Source organism: Mustela nivalis, assembly GCF_964662115.1.
Source record: "Mustela nivalis genome assembly, chromosome: 17".
NCBI lineage: Eukaryota > Metazoa > Chordata > Mammalia > Carnivora > Mustelidae > Mustela > Mustela nivalis.
In genome coordinates this window covers 43783356-43800215 of record NC_139036.1, presented here as the reverse complement: position 1 = coordinate 43800215, position 16860 = coordinate 43783356, and the positions used below count along the sequence as shown (strand labels likewise).

The following is a 16860-nucleotide window of genomic DNA, read 5'->3' as shown; positions in this document are numbered from 1 at the left end:
AGAAGCTGTGGTACAGGGAGGACCAAGAACAAGGGCTTTGGAGGTCAGCTGGTCCTAGGTTCAAATCCTGCCTCCACTACTTTCCTGCCGGGCAGCCTTGGGCCTCCCATTAGGTCCCCCTGGGTTCCGCTTTCCTTTCCTGGAAAGTAGGAACAGGGAGGAGGGTTTCTCCTCCAATGTGTGGTTGTGATCAGGATGTAAACATCAGGAAAAGGATACAGCACTTCCTGTCTGTGAGGGGATTCTAGGGCCTGAAGTGTTGGGACACAACCAACCTTCAGAACCCATTCTGCTAGTTCAAGTTACAGTTGTCAAAAGCTCCAGTCATAGTTGTGTCTTCTTTATGCTCAGGCACAACACTTCTTTATCCTTCTCCCCCAACACAACCCTCTTTGCTAGTTTCTGATGGTTCAGGAGGGGGCAGAAATGGGCCGATCTGAAGTGAGAGAACCCCATTGTTGGGACCCCTGGTTGCAGGCAGGCTCTTTTGGTCTTCCTGTCCCTGGTTCTAGGCCCTGGGCTCCTTGTGTTCTAGGGCAGTGCTGGTTCAGGGAGACTTTTGGGCCAGATGTGCTCTCATGGGCGGACCACATTCTGCCCTGTGCCCACCCTCCTCCCCGCACCCCCGCACCCCCCCACCCATGGAGATGCGGGGTCTGTGTCAGATAGAGGGAAGGGGAAACCCTGGCAAGGTAGGGGTAGCCTGAGGTTGGAGAACCTGATGGGGAAGATGGGAGCAAAGGAGGGAAGTGAAACTGAACTTGGTTATGAAAAAACCCTGAGAAAAGAGGAAAGTCAGGTGGCCTGTGGGCTCTAGAAGTCAGGAGGGAAGGAAAGGCTGAATTCAGTGCGTGCGCTGTCCTTGGTGCTCATTCAGAGTTCCACGTCCCTTTGTCCCATGACCATGTGGATACTGGGTTTCGAGTTTTGCTTTAGTTAATTCATGGGAGCCGCCATGGGGCCCACGGGGGAGGCGGCATGTCTGACGTGTCCTTCTGAAGGTGAGTTTCCAGATCGGGGCAGGAAGACACAAACTCACCGAGGGTGAGGGTTAGACGTGGGAGGTGGTAAGCTTCGAACTCTCTCCTCTCAGGCTCAGTCCCAGGGATCCATTACCCTGAAAATCATTCCAGCCACCCAGGAGGAGGACCGTTTAAAGGACAGCAAGGTAGGGAGGGGTTGGAGGTGGGGGAGGGCCTTGAAGCAGTCGTTCTGGAAGAGATCACATGTCTAGTTCTCCAAACATGCGCTCAGTAGAGAACTGGAACTCAGTCACACTGTGATTCATTTATTTGTACCTGCCTCTTTCTAAACAGGATTTGACGTGGCTTACTAATAAAAGACGAGGTTATTTTAATTGGAATAGAAAATCAGGGCCACGAAGAGGAGAAAGTACCAAATGTGCTGGATTCGGGACCAATTAAGTAACTGCCATTTGCTTAATTCTTTGGTGAGCCTACCTTTTTTGGGCACTTCCTCTGTGCCGGGCGCTCTGCCAGATGCTGGAGACAGGGACAGTTGGTAGCCTTGAGGACTCCTAGTTCAGAGAGGGAGGCCAGGGAGCAGGTGTTTCATTGCTATGTGATTAGTGCTCGTGTTTCAGAAAGGTTCCGAGCAGAGTCACGGACACTGTGGAAGGGATTGGGTAGTAGGGGTACTGGAAGTGAGGCTTGAGACAGGTGAAGGTGAGTGGGACATCGCCGGTGAAGAAGAGGGTGTGGGAAGTTCGCACTCAAAGGTCTGCATCTACTGAAGTTCAGAGGTGCGGAGAGGAGTATATTCGGGGGTTGGTGAGAGCACCGTGGTCGGGCTCTGGAGGTGTTGTGCTGGGAGGTAGGTTAAGGCTATCTTCTGAATGGCCTTGAATGCTTTCCTAAGGGTGCTGGCGTAATCCCGGCCTGGTTTGAGGTCTCAGAGGTCAGCCCCGAGATGAAGATTTGAGTGCAAGTGGTTCATTTGAGGTAACCCCAGGAAACCCCCCAGGGAAGGGAGGCAGTGAGTGCAACAAAGCGTGCATCATCCTGGTGGGAACTCAGGGATCCCGCATAGACATGAGTCTTCACACCCAAGAGCCAGGGGAGCTGGGAGATCTGGGCACCCACTCCTGCCAGGCTGCATCCGGGTATGGATTCCCAGCATTACCTGCTGGGTGCATTAGAGTAGAGCAGTGGCCAGAGAAAGCCCTTGGCCAGAGAGACACCAGGGCTGGCTGCTGGAGGTCTGGCTGGGGGGGGGGGGGCACTGAAATGGTGAGACCCTGGGGGATGTGGGAGCTCCCGGGAGACCATGTGGCAGGGGTGGGGTTGGAATGGGTAGAGACAAGAGGCAGGGAGACCTGCTAGGGAGGCTCTTGTAAAATGCCTCTGGGAGAGATTATTCTGACCCGAGTGGAGGTGGTGGTAGAGAGGACAAGAGAGGGCATTGCTTTGATTTCAAATAAATTGGGATCTGAACTAGCAACCAGGGCAGAAAGAAGAGGAAAGGCAGGACATACTTCTCCTCAACAGATGGAAGGAAGCATGCCCATTTCTTTAAAGAAAGATGATTCCCAGCCCCTGCCTCTGGGCACAGAATGCAGGAAGAGAAGGGACATCACAGCACTTGGCACAGAGTAGATGTCGACAAGTATTTTGGTGATTGGGGATCAATAATGGGCAATGTCTCGGATGTCAGATTTTGACAGCAAACGAAGACATCATCTCTGTGTGACTATTTCTTATTTGCATACTTAGATTGAACCCTAGGGCTTGTCTAGTATAGACTCTTAACCTAATGGAAGCTGGTTCTTTCTTGGATATGCTAATATGATCTCCATAGACAGCTTGTGCAGGTTCTAACTTGGCACAGGGAGAAAACATGGTTTTCCTGGAGAAAATGGGTAACCTGTCCCTTAGCCCATCCTTCCTAAATATTTCTTCTTGATCCAGAAGCTTGAGCTGGGATGGCCATATAAGATTATGGGTGAGAATGTCTGTCCTCAGAATATCTGGCCGGAAAGTTCTTACCTTATCTAACTGACTCTTTTCTCTTTTTAAAGAATTTTGTTTATTTATTTGACAGAGAGAGAGAGAAAGAGCACGCATGTGTGCACAATCAAGGGGAGGGGTATTGGGGGACAGAGAAGCAGACTCCCCACAGAGCAGGGAGCCCTTTTCAGGCTCCATCCCAAGACCCTGGGATCATGACCTGAGCTGAAGGCAGACGCTTAACCGACTGAGCCACCCGGGTGCCCCTAACTGAATCTTTTTTCTGGTTGACACATAAAGGAATATGACTTAGATCTGTCTCAGAAAACTCTTTTTTTTTGTTGTTGTTGTTTTTTCCTGTTTGTTAAAGTAATTGGGCCCTAGTGGTCTGGTCATAGAGATAAATAAACTAAATCCATCCACTGAATTATAGGACAAGAAAGTGTAACAAATGCCATCTTCTCTGGAGGGGTGACTTCAGGGTAAAGGGAAGAGCTGGGGGTGGCCGAGGATGGGGTAGATGGAGCAGGGTGAGCTGTAAAAAAAAAGTGGACATCAGTTGCCCACTGCAGAGTGGTGACAAGAAATCAGTCACAGTTGTGCTGTTGGTATCCGTGCTCTCATCAAAGCGTCTGGATCACTTATTTAACCGATGGCCACTGACTTCATTAGGGACAGTCAGCATATCAAAAAATAACATTTTTGTTAAAATCATGCTGGTTCCTAGGCCTAGCTGTTGCTTTGTGTAATGCTAAGAGGCTGCTCCAAGGACAGCAGATTGGGTAAATAAAGAAGTACTTAGGCTAGAAAGAGAAAATCAGATAGAGGGGCCCATCTCTTAATTTTCTGAACCTGGACGGATTTCCCGACTATAATATTCAAAACGGTTTGAAGAACAAGAGGAAACCATTAGTTTTCTGTCCTCAAGGCTGCTTGCCCGTTCTGCTGGCCCATGAGAAGTGTCCTCCGGCCTTTGATGCGGCAGAGACACACCTGTGCTCATGCCCCCCACAGGTGTTCATGCGGGCGCTCTTCCACTATGACCCCCGGGAGGACCGAGCCATCCCCTGCCAGGAGGCGGGCCTGCCCTTCCAGCGGAGGCAGGTCCTGGAGGTGGTCAGCCAGGACGATCCCACGTGGTGGCAGGCCAAGCGAGTAGGGGACACCAACCTTCGAGCTGGCCTCATCCCCTCCAAGCAGTTCCAGGAAAGGTGGGTCTGGGGTATGTTGTCGGGGCGGGCGGGGGTGCAGCTGTAGCATGGCTAGAGGCGTGGGTCCCCGGCCGGAGCCCCAGCGGGAGGGGCGAGCGGGGTGTCGTGGCCTAGGTTAAGTACCCATCCTCCTTGTGGTCGGTCTTCTTGCACTGACGGCTGTTGGTGATTTAAATACACGTATGGAAATCTATGATGTCAGTGAACGCGGATATGTTTTATAGTACGTACTTAGAGAAAGTCGAAAAAATATAAAATATAAAATATAAAATTACAGAAGAGGAGAACGAGGGAAAACAAAGTCCCCGAAGTGTCGCCACCATCGAGGCATCATGATAGATGCCCTTGGTGTGCTTTTTAATTTTTTTTTTAAGATTTTATTTATTTGTTTGACAGACAGAGATCACACGTAGGCAGAGAGGCAGGCAGAGAGAGAGGAGGAAGCAGGCTCCCCACTGAGCAGAGAGCCCAATGTGGGGCTTGATCCTGAGATCATGACCTGAGCTGAAGGCAGAGGCTTTAACCCACTGAGCCACCCAGGCGCCCCCTTCGTGTGCTTTTTATGGGAGAGACGCAGAAAGAACGGGAAGTCCTGCTTTTGGCCGGGGCGTGGGGGGAGGGGCACGTGTCCCGTGTCCCTTCACATGGTGCCTTTAGCATTTCCCACATTATTACCTCATCTTTATTGTGTGGTTTTTAATAGCTCTATGATAGTCCATCAGAAAGCAGACCGCACTCACGGGCAATGAGGATGGTTTCTGTCCCCCGCGCCACCGAGGAGCTGACGAGTATAGCCGGTGGTTCAGACACTTTCTAGAAATGTGACGGGTTCTGAGGGAGGAGGACACCGGGCTCTGCAAGGTTGCATCCTGGGAGGGGTTGGCCTCACCTGGGTGTTCGCAGAGGTGTCTCTGGGTGACTTCGTTCCTTCCCCAGGGCTGTACTTTTTTTTTTTTTTTTAAAGATTTTATTTATTTATTTGACAGAGAGAGATCACAAGTAGAGAGAGAGGCAGGCAGAGAGAGAGAGGGAAGCAGGCTCCCCACTGAGCAGAGAGCCCCATGCGGGACTCGATCCCAGGACCCCGAGATCATGACCTGAGCTGAAGGCAGCGGCTTAACCCACTGAGCCACCCAGGCGCCCCCCATGGCTGTACTTTTAAGCTGTCTGCACCATTCCGCTGCGACGAGTCCGCAGTCATCACCTTGCTCGGGAGACTCTTCCTCCTATTTCGAATGATTTCCTCTGGATAGATTTCCAGAAGTGTAAATGCTGGCCCGGAGGGTGGAGCAGTGACAGCCTGCATTGCCTGTCCTGTAGCCTTCTTCCATCTTTTGGGGTGTGGAATGCTGCAGTGACAGATGTCAGGGGTCATCTGCCTCAGTGCTCCCAACCCCCGTACACGGTCCCTAGGTCAGGCATGTCAGCATCCCCTGGGAACTGGCTAGAAATGCAAACCCTTGAGTCCTTCCCCGGACCTGCTGAATCAGAAACTAGGGGCCGGTCCTGAACTCCGTGTTCCAACAGGGTCCAGATGGTTCCCAGGTGCTGAAGTTGGAGAACCCTTGCCCTCTTTCCTCAGGAACCTCAGACCCATATGCATCTTAGGCTTCCTGGGTCTTGGGGGGAGAGCTCTTTAGCTGCATTTGAATGTGGGACTCTAGACCCCTCCAAGAGTCCAGGATGTTTTCTAGGATCCGAGGTGAGGCCTTGGTGACTGCCTGGCCACTGATGATCAAATTGGGTAATGTGTCCGGCTGAGCTCCCTGATGACGGGGAAGAGGGGGCTAAGTTAGGGTCACCCTCGCCCTCAACTCTCCTGGGAGTTGCTGTGCTATCTCCCAGCGTCCCCAGATCTCGGGAGGCTGGGTGAGAGTGAACGAGAGGCCTCCCTTCCTTGAGAATCAGCCCTAGGAAAGTAACCACCAATCACCGATGTGGCATGGGCCCCATCCCCGTGTGTGACCATCTTGGGCTGGAGGAGCTTCTCCTAGAGCAGGAGACTTGCTTTCTTCCAGCTTGTGAACCAATGAGCTTCTGTGAGAATGTCTCTCTTCACGGCCACTGACTATGGAGGGAGGCCCTTGGAATGTCAGGATGTACCCACCTGTGCAATCCAGGCCTTGGTTTCTCTTAGTTTTCCAGAAGGTTCTCTCTGACTGGTTTTGTGGCTGAGATCATGGGCCTGCCCATCTCCTTGTGTCCCCATAGGCGACTAAGCTACCGGAGAGCCACCGGCACCCTTCCAAGCCCGCAGAGCCTCAGGAAGCCTCCCTGTGAGTAGATGGGCAGCAAGGGGCTGGGGTTAGGACTCAGGGGCTTTGTGCCCCAGAGAAGCAAGCACTGGACTGGAGACGGCATCAGGGGTCCCGTCTGAGCTGGACAGGCCTCCAGAGGCAGGAGGGGAAACTGGAGTAGGTCAGGGAGGGGGGAGCTATTCTCTGGAGAGGAGCTACTGTATTTGGGACCCATAGATGATACTAGGGGGCATGTTAAATACCTCTTCCAAAATAGCGTGCAAACATGTCTGTGTGTGTGTGCATGCGTGCATGTGTGTGTGTCTCTCTCTCTCTGGAAGAGTGTCCACTACCAAGTGGCTCTCTGATCCTGACAGTTTTAGAACCACTGATGCTGGACAGGAGTGGAGAAAGCTGCGAGTGATCCTGCGTTAGCACCCGATTTGACAAATAAAAATAAAGGATGCCCAGTTAAATTTGCATTTCAAATACATAATAAATGGGTTTTTAGTGTAAGTATAGCCCATGCAATATTTGGGACATACTTATGCTAAGAAATTATTTGTTGTGTATCTGAAATTCAGAATTAACTGAGGGTCCTCTGTTTTATCTGGCCCCCCTATCCCATGCAGCCCGTACCTTCAGAAGACACACTCACCAACCACCTCGCCTTTCAGTCATCATAGTGGGAAGGAGTGGAGTCAGGACACCTCTTTTCCAACGTGGGAAAATGGAGGCTCATGAGGTCAAGGGAGCGGGGCTGGGGTCAGGTTTTCAGAGGGCCTGTGCCCTCAGCCTCCAGGTTAGAGCCCTCTATAGAGATGAAGCTGCCCGCGATATGGCCTCTCAGGCTCAGGCAGGGGCAGAGCGGGGGACTTGGAACAAAATGAGTGGCCCAGAGGGGTGTCAGGTGACCAGAGCAGAGCTGGCTGGGAGCCCAGCTCTGCACTGCTCCATCCTCCGGCACCTGAGTTTGACCAGGCCCGTCTCAAGCCCGGGAAAAGAGAGAGCAGGTCCCAGCCCCATGGCAGGCATCCTGGGGTGAGCTGCTACCCTGGCTGGGGGCCACTGCCCACGGCCAGTCTTCCAGACCAGCTCTCAAGGCAGAAGGGCTGCTGAGTAAATCGGCCTTGGAGCTGTTCATGCCAGTGCTGCACCGGCTTGCCTTGGGCCGCTAATGAGACACACACACACGGGGAGACTAATGAGAGCTAGGCTCGGTTTCATAATGCACCACAGCTCGGATCCCAGGTTTGCTGGAGGAAAGAAAGAGGGGACAGATGGAGGGCTCCTTGTACACACGAGGCCACGGCTGCCTCTCAGCTGCGGGGCCTCCTGGTTCCCCTCCACTAACGCTCTTCCATCTGTCTTTTGTGCAAACCGAAGATGATCAGCCTTGTGACAAAGGTAGGCTGGTGTTTATCCCCTGTGTGCCCGGACAAGAGTGTAGACTGTCTGCAGCTGGAGGGGCTTCTTTTCCTCCCCCCCCCCGCCCCCCGTGCCCTGAGGTGTGAAGAGCTGCAGGGAACAGAGCTCCTCCCTGCCCACCCGGCACATAGCACCCCCCTCCCTCAGATGCTGGCTGGGTGGGAGGCAGGAGATAGGAACGGGGGACGGGGCGAGTGACTGTCCCCTCCTCCTGCACACGGAGCCTAATCCAGAGGGGCCTGCTAGCCCAGAACTCCTGCCGGGTCCTGCAAAGTCTAAGCATGGCCTAAGCATGGAGAATTGAGTGAAACAGAAGGACTTGGTTTCCTGGAGAGCCAGGACGTGGCATTTCTCCCGGCCCTCTACGAGACATCATCCCAGTGGCCTCCTCGTGGCCACCTAGGAGCCGGGTCCCTTTGGGTCAGACTATGTGTCCAGCAAGGCTCACTGTCTGCCTATCTCTCTTTGGTTCCCAGAGACCTGTGACTGTGAAGGGTACCTCAAAGGACACTATGTGGGTAAGTATCGGGCCTCGTCCCCCAGCACCCTATGCCCCGCCTATGCAAAGCCAACCGTGGGCTCCTGGACTAGGGGAAGACAGAGGCAGGGTGATCTGAGCTCCAAGAGCCGCCGAGCCTGGGGGACCCACATTCCCCTTCATCTCCGTCAGCCAGGGGAGAGAGGGACTGACCAGCCTAGGTTTTGGGATCTCCCCAACTTCCACGAGCCCCCTGGGAGCAGAGCTCTGTCAGGGAAGGGACGCGGAGCGCTCCGTTACCACCGATCTCTTCTCATCACGGTCTCGGCCACGGTCTAGTCCGTGTGTGCCACCACCACTCAGTGACGGAGCCTTCTGCCAGCCTTTTACCAGTCTCCAAAGGTCCTTTGCTGCTTTTATTTTGCTTGGTCTTTTCAAAGGCCGCAAAGACTGGCAGAGATTTTTTTTTTACCTTTCATTTCAAAGTAATTTCAAACTTACCAAAAAGGTGCAAGAATTATACCCAGAACTCTTGGCTCTATTTGCTTGTCATCCCCTTTTTCACATGCACACGGTTTCTTCCGGAGTCCTGTGACTCGGGCTGTAGCCATCACGTCCCTTTATCCCTAAATGCCGCAGTATGTATTCCCTAGGGACAGAAACATTCTCTTACAGAACCAAGGGGAGTTATTAAAATTCTGGAAGTTTAACATGCAAGCAGTTCCATCATCTAATACACTATTCATATTAAAATTTGGTCAGTTGCCCCAGTAATACCCTGTAGAGCATTTTCCCGGATCCAGGACCCCCTCGCCCCCCGGCCCCCTGCACCAGGACCACCTGTTGCCCTTGTAGATTTGTATTCTCATTTCATGGATATGGAAATTGAGGCTCAGAGAGGTGATGACCCAGCCAAAGTCAGCCACGTGCTAAATAAAACAGAGATTGGGACGCCTGGGTAGCGCGGTCAGTTGAGTGTCCCGACTCTTGGTTTCGGCTCAGGTCCTGATCTCAGGGTCATGGGATCGAGTCCTGTGCCAGGCCCCACACTCAGCGTGGAGCCTGCTTAAGACTTTCTCTCCCTCTGCTCCTCCCCCTGTGTTATCTACAAATAAACATCTTTAAATAAAACAGTGACCTTGAACCCTAATTTTGGAGGCCAGATGGTCACCCTTTCTTCATCTTACTAGGCATCCTGATCAGCCCCTTCCTGTAGCAGGAGGTGGTTGGGAGAGGCCAGTGGGACTCAGCAACCCCCTTCCAGGTGTGGCCAGGTAGAGAAAGTCTTTACTGGGAGATCCTGGGAAAGATGCCACAGTTCTCCCCACCCTTCCTGCAAAGCTGGTCTTCGGAGAAGCTTCCGGCTGGGCCGAAGGGAAAGACCGGGAAGCCCCCAGGAAGGAAAGGGGTGTGCAGGAGCGGAGTCTCCAGAGTTGCTGACCTATGAGGAGGTAACCAGGTACCAGCACCAGCCTGGTGAACGGCCCCGCTTGGTGGTTCTGATTGGTAGGTGAGGGCCTGCATTTCCAGGGAGTGGGCAGGTTTCCTCCTGGACTGGTGGGGAGGGAGCTCAGCAGGGACCCTGGTCAGCCTTCCTCTCGTTTCCCAGGATCTCTAGGAGCCCGACTGCACGAGCTGAAGCAGAAGGTGGTGGCAGAGAACCCGCAGCACTTTGGCGTCGCTGTTCCACGTAAGAAGGCCGACGGGGGTTTGTGTGTGCACACCCGTGTGTGAAGAGTTTATAGGGACTTGACTCCCCAGATCCATCCTAATCCTTACTTCGGGTCTGAGGGACCAATGGGCACTGCCTGCTGTGGGCAGATCATGGGACCTAGGCATGATAAGAAACCCACTTTCAGGGGTCCACTAGGACCCTCTGAGGCAGAAGCTGGAGGACCACTTTCTTGGTTCCTTCCTGGAATGGGAGATAGGTCTAGAGCACACTGCAGGTAAAGTAGCAACCTTAGGTTCCAAGGGGGCATTCCAGCTTCCTCTTCACAGTGACTCTGACTCCGATAGCCCCCATCCTCTGCTTGAGTAAGAGAGTAGGACAGAGAAGCTGGGAACCTGATGAGTTCTGAGACTGCTTGGGCACTCCCTCCTAGCTGGCTTCTGGGCCATCAGAGTGGCCAGGCACCCTCCAAGGTGTTCACACCCCTGCCAGTTCCTGAGGCTAGGAGCAGCTGTGGAAGCTGAGACCGAGGAGGCAGGGGGCCCTGGTTTTGGATGTGATGCAGAAGAAGGGAACGAAGGGTCTGGGAGCTTCTATGAGCAGTGGCTTGAGCAGCACTCCTGATACCCTTGAGGAGAAGGGTGATCACCATCGTATACTGCAGAGGAAGACGCTAGGGCTCAGAAAGGTTAAGTAGCTTGTCCAGTGTCACACAGTTGGGAAGTAGTGGGGCCAAGATTCAAACCCAGGAAGCCTGTCCAGTCACATCCTTGATGAGACCGCACAAAGGGCGTCTCCCCTCCTGCCTGCCATACCTGTCCTTGGCTGTCCCTTCCCTTTCTGGAACACTCAGTTCTGGCCTCAGAGGGATGCAGTGTGGGCACCCAGTAGTCACTGAAAGGGAGGGCTCTGGTGGCAGTAATGAGACCTTTCCAGAGTGTTCTGAGGGCAGCTACCAATCCTTTCTTTTACCAGATCCCTGTCCCCTGGGCCTCAGGGCCCATACCCCCATCTGTGGGTTGTCAGAGTTGTCTTTTGGAGCCCTGTCTAAAGTGGCAGGGATGGGAGGGAGGCAGCAGGGCTCCAGAAGCCATTCTAGCAACAACACCCCTGATGGATCTGGGAGGTAGGCTTCCGAGGGCCACTGCCTCCCTGGGTGGACTGAAACCCGCAGGACCTGTGGAAGCTGCTCATATGTGCATCTTTCCGAACCTCCAGATCCATTCCCCGGGGCAGGGGTACATGGTTGGTCAGGCCTACTCGCTTCAGGCACCCCACATATAGGTGAACATCCCCCCGCCTCTTGCTCTGCGGACCTGAAAGAGTCAAGCAAGTCTTCCCACTTCAGAGAGGCAGTGACTTTAATCCTGGGTTTTGAAGCATCAATAGGAGTTTTCCAGGCAGGGAAGAAAGGAATAGTTCTCTATACAGAGGGATCCAGTTGTGCAAAGGGATGGAGGTCACCCATAATGGAGGCGACCCAGGGTTGCCGCATTAGGGACTGGTGGGGGGTGGGGCTTGTGTGGATCATGTGGGAGGAGATACTCCTCTAAGGTCTTTAGAATGTTATCGGTGGTGAATAAAAAGTTTTTAAGTAAGTGAATGACATGATCAGAAAAGTGACCCTAGCAGCTCTCCCCAACGTGGGACAGAGATGCCACATGTTGAGCACAGAGCGTCCTGGGTTGGTCCCCAAGGTCATGAAAATTCTGTCCTTCAGGACCCCCATCGTTTCTTGCGGAATGCTCTAGAAAAGAGAAATGTGGTCTTTTATGTGTGCTCTCCTGGGAAGGACCTGGTTTTCCCCTGAAGTGCACGTCTCAGTTCTATCACAGAAACCAGTGGAGAAGTGCTGCCTGATTTGCGCTAAGTTGTATGAGAGCCAGATTTGCTGAAACGCATCTTGTCCGTCACAGGACTGTCTTCACGTCTCTGCTCTTGAAATGAGAAGTCACTGAATAAAGATTTAAAGGCCTCCAGCAGGGCCGTCTGTATCTGGGGCCCCCATGGCTCACAGAAAGGAAAACGAGGAGGAAATCAACAGTTAGGGCTAGAGATGCCTCCTGCGATTCTTTGTTTCGTTTTGTTTTTTTTGGTGGGTAGTAAAGCAGGATTTATTGAGCCATAGCAAAGTGATGGTACAAAGCTCCCAAGAAGGGAGGGGACCCAAGGGGGTTGCCACCTCCTCCTGCGATGCTTAACCACCCACACCACCTCGGCCAGGCCATCTAGCAGGGCGCTAGGGGCAAACACGTGGCATGGGACAGAGCTCATCCCCCAGCTTGGGTTTGATTTCCCTCCATCTCAGTTGTCCTCCCTGCAGAGTGGGAGCCTCGTTTCCCACAGTGGGGAGTGTGCCTGCCCCTCGGGGACACCGAGGAATGGGAGTGGTGGTTTCCTTCACAAAACAGCAATGAGCTCCAGGGGGGAAGGGGAGACCCAGACTCGCTGCTGTTCTCCCGCACGGCGAGGTGACATCTCTTTGCCCGATTTCCCTTTTCCTTTCTTTCAAAGATACCACCAGGCCCCGAAAGAGCCACGAGAAGGAGGGGTTGGAATATCACTTCGTCTCTAAGCAAGCGTTCGAGGCTGACTTACATCACAGCAGGTGCGTGGGCCTGACGGCCCAGCTGGCCCTCGGGGGCCCCGGCTGGTGTTCCGCCTGGCCTTGTGGGAGCGCTTTTGGGAAGGCAGGGGACGAGGGAGAGGAGTGGTGGTAGAAAGTCCATCCAGCTTTGCCGGCTAATTTAGGCAAACTCAGGAGCTGAAGGCCTGTTGGTGGTGTTTTAGGTTTCTGGAGCATGGCGAATATAAGGAAAACCTCTACGGAACCAGTCTGGACGCCATTCACGCGGTGATGGCCAAAAACAAAGTGTGTTTGGTGGACGTGGAGCCGGACGTGAGTTTCTGAGCCAGTTGGGCATTTTCTGTTGGCGGAATATATACATGGGGGGGCTCAATCAGTTGAGAGTCTGACTCTTGATTTCAGCTCTGGTCCTATCTCAGGGTCATGGGATCTAGCCCCGCGTCCGACTCTGTGCTCAGTTGGTAGTCTGCTTGAAAGTCTCTCCTTCTGCTCTCTCTCTCAAAATAAAATAATAAATGAGGGAGCTGTATATTACACAGAACATTTGACCTCCGTCTAAGGATTTTTTAGTCCAAGGGACTGGATGTTAAAATTTCCTTAGGTCTCTCTTTGAGAATCTAAGGAAAGCTTTGTACCCCGAAACATGCACATGTATACACAAAATGGCATTCATAGGAGGATGCTCCCAGACCCCCTGGTGGCCTGCAGACCTGGGGTCGTGGCCTCTGCGTGGAGGGGACCAGGCAGTAGCATGGGCGCCGCTGGTCTGTGGTGACAGGACAGGGAGTTAGATGCCAGGGCACGGGTGGGTGCCGGGGCCCAGCTCCCTGTACTGGGATACCACCCCTGTGCCCCCCAGGACAAGTCAAGTCAGTGGCTCAGGGAATCACCGAGAGATAGGCGACCCAGAGAGCCGTTTCAAAGAGGAAAGGGAAGGAGACGTGACCCCGTGAAGGGCTTCCAACCTGTTTCCAGTTCTGCGTGCCCTGCCTGCCGTGTGTTTGACAGGGGCTCAAGCATCTTTTTAACTTTGTCTTTGACAAAAACTGCGAAGTTTTGAACTCACTCTGGGTTTTTCTTTTTTTCCTCTATAGAAATGGAGCTCTGATTTTATGTTAGAAGGTGTAGGCTTTATTTAACAGGAGTTGGCTTGAGACAGATTCCAAAAAGCACATTATGTTTATGAAGGAAAAACTCTCTCGCATTTGAACTTGCTGGGGGTTGATTAGCAAAATTAAAAGTCTGAATTGCAAAATTTTATCTGAAAAGTGATTTTATTGAATGGGGGGGGCTGCAGAGTGTACATAAACGTTTAATGCCAGTGTTTCCAAATTGAGGCCCTTACATTATAGGTCATAGGCGCTAACAGGATGATTTGCATATCGAAAAGCTTCTAATGTCTGTACCATTTGTTTCAAATGGTTTCTTAGGCTCTTCATTTGCTTAGCAAACCTTTTCTTCTCTGAATATCATAAGGAGGCCTGTGTGATAACACATATTTTGAATTAGTGTAGTCCAAACTGACGTTTGACTAATAAGAGTTGCACATTAAATCTTCTATCAGGACGGGGCACGTGGAGAAGGGCATATGAAGGTTAATTAGAGCTCGTGGGGTCAGAGCTAAGAGAGACGGCAGCACCTGGAGCCGGGGCTTCGGAACGTTCATTCTCAGCAAGCGGGCCTCTGGGGCCCGGCCAAGTCCAGTGTCAAAGTGGAGGACGGGAAAATGAGCAGCTGGTCTGCCCAGTGGAAGTTCGTTGTCACAAGACTATGCGATCAAGACCCTTGCCCCTGAGGTTCTGAGATACAGCACACCCTTACGGAGCATTCAGAAAGGGTTTTGTAATAAAATATTTCTCAAATGTGTAATATTTTTGAACTTTCTTTCTCAGGCACTGCAACAACTGAGGACCTCAGAGTTCAAGCCCTATGTCATATTTGTCAAGCCTGCGATTCAGGAGAAGAGGAAGACACCACCCATGTCCCCTGCTTGTGAGGACACAGCAGGCCCACTTGTAAGTTTAAAGTGGATCATTTCTCAAGGCCTGAAAGGGTTCATGACAGCTGCATAAGGGGCTCGTACCTTCTGCCTGGGGCTGTCTTTCCATTTGCCTGTCGGCCAGACTCAGATGGTTGGGTCACTGGAAAGCCCAAGTAGGGCAGCTGAAAGTGCCTCCCGCTTCAGACAGGGATCACTCCCCACCCTTCACTCCTTCACAGAAGGATCCTCCCAGAAAATAGGGGACATCTGTCAAAGACTCGATCCCACTGATCTGTTCAATTCCCAGGCCACACCCCAGGCGTTCTTAATTGAAACACCAGCTTCGGATCCAGTCTCTCCTGTCTCTGTGGCAGCATGCCCAACCCTTGCCTAGGCCTTTAGAACCTATATTCTGACCCCACAAGTGCTCTTGCTAAAGTTGGGACCTGACGCTGATGGCAACAGAGAGAGTAGGAGGAGGAAGGAATATTTTGGAATGGGGGTCTCTTTGGGGGAGGATGGCTCCCCCATGTTGTAAGAGCATTGAATTTCTGTGAGCACAGGAGAGAAGGCAGAAGCTAAATGTCAGTCAACTACCTGCTTGAGGTTCTGCGTCTTCAAGGTGTTTTTGAATAAAGAAGCAAACCCTCTGCAGGCCAGGCAAAGGAGGGTTCACCGGCTACCTGTCCCTCAGTGTTAGGGGCCAGGAAAGCAGTCTGATGAAGTCGGGGACCCCAGGGAAATGGGGTGTTTGGTCAGGATTGTCCCAGCACTTTTGTAAAGAACTCCACTCTAGCTGCTGTGCTTGTAATGGGCTCTGGTATGAGGAAATGGCAAGAAGAATTAAGTTCTACGTGATGAATTTAGGAGTCTGAATTCTGAGGGCATGAGAGTCACTTATCCTCCTCCTTCTCCCCCTCGCTGATTCCAGAAATGCTTGCTTTGCTTATAGTTAATAGTATTTGTAGCTCTTTGCCGTAATTACTTAACCGCCTTGACACGCAACACAATGGTACCCCCTTCTCTGGAAATACCTTCCACCCGGAAGTGTGATACTGACATTATTGGTACACACGGATATAGAATTAGCGTCCACCCAAAGCCCATGTCATGGGTGAGGTTAACAGGTTCTAAGAGCTAACAGTAGATATTCTGAGAAGACAAACAAGGATTGTGTCTACTTCCTGGCCACATTATTGGACGTGTGATTGGGTGTTATCACCACACTCTGTTCTTGTGTACGCCACGGGTTACTCACGGGCCCAAGTCACCCGCCCATCACTTAAAAGCAAGACCTGAGAACACCTCCCAAGAAAAAGACTGGAGGTTTCTTGTTTTGAGGGAGGACCACCCAGTGGTTCCAGGACGGCCCCTTTCTTTGCAGGACGAGGAGCAGCAAGAGATGGCTGCCTCCGCCGCCTTCATAGATCAGCACTACGGGCATCTGGTGGACAGCGTGCTAGTGAAGGAGGACCTCCAGAGCGCCCACAGCCAGCTCAGAGCGCTCTTGGAGAAGCTGGGCAAGGACACTCACTGGGTGCCTATTAGTTGGGTCAGGTAACTGTATGCTAGAACATCGGGGTTGGAGAGGAGCTGGAGGAGGACCCCCTCGTCTAGCCCTTCCTCATGCTACCATCAAGGAATCTTAAGTGTGGAGAGGAGCCGAATTTTCCATAAACGTCCTTGTGCAGAAGAATATGTGTGTGGAGTCTGGTCCGTTATTGGTTTTGTCTCTTGTTTTTCATTGCATCCCTTTGGAACAGAGAATGTGAATTGAAAAGAGGGGGTATCACAAAGTAACATTTCATTCACTCAAGTGTCAGAAGCAAGTTGATCCTGATTCTTTGCCTGGAAATTATATAGAAGTTATCTAGCCATTGTCTTTTGTGGGGGGGGGGGTTACAAGGTACCGATTTGCAGAGATTATAAACAGAGGGATACTTCACTCATTCAGCTTTGCTGGAAATGGAGTTATCCTTACCCACGGAGATTTTTCCTTGCAACTGAAGCTCCCTTGTCCTCGAGCACTAAAATGTTGGTTTTAACCTTTGTGATCGTGTTTGCTTGGCAGTAGGAATCTTGGTTCTCTGCCTTCTTAAATAGCAAACACACACTGACTTTTTTTTGAGGATTAAGGCACACTTCCCCATTATCATGAATTTCTGTGCTGTTTTCAGGGACTCTGGAGGAATGTAAGGCAGCTTGTCCCCTTTCTAGATCCCCTCAGACTTCTAACCTTAAGCCCTGGCTTTGCTTTTTTCCGTTCCAGCCCTTGTCCCTCTCGCCCTTCTCACCATAGC

The 16860-nt window shown here is 52.1% G+C and overlaps 1 protein-coding gene across 1 annotated transcript; it reads left to right on the top strand.

Moving 5' to 3' along the window:
* Window positions 1-955: 955 nt before the first annotated feature.
* MPP3 (MAGUK p55 scaffold protein 3) lies at window positions 956-16281 on the top strand (the record flags this gene model as incomplete). Its single annotated transcript, XM_082706772.1, has 12 exons — window positions 956-976; window positions 1094-1168; window positions 3981-4177; window positions 6389-6453; window positions 7801-7821; window positions 8319-8360; window positions 9662-9826; window positions 9930-10010; window positions 12507-12600; window positions 12783-12891; window positions 14472-14594; window positions 15945-16281. 12 exons carry the CDS (start codon window positions 956-958, stop codon window positions 16119-16121), a joined length of 1170 nt encoding a protein of 389 aa, XP_082562898.1. The 3' UTR covers window positions 16122-16281.
* Between the last annotated feature and the right edge of the window lie 579 nt (window positions 16282-16860).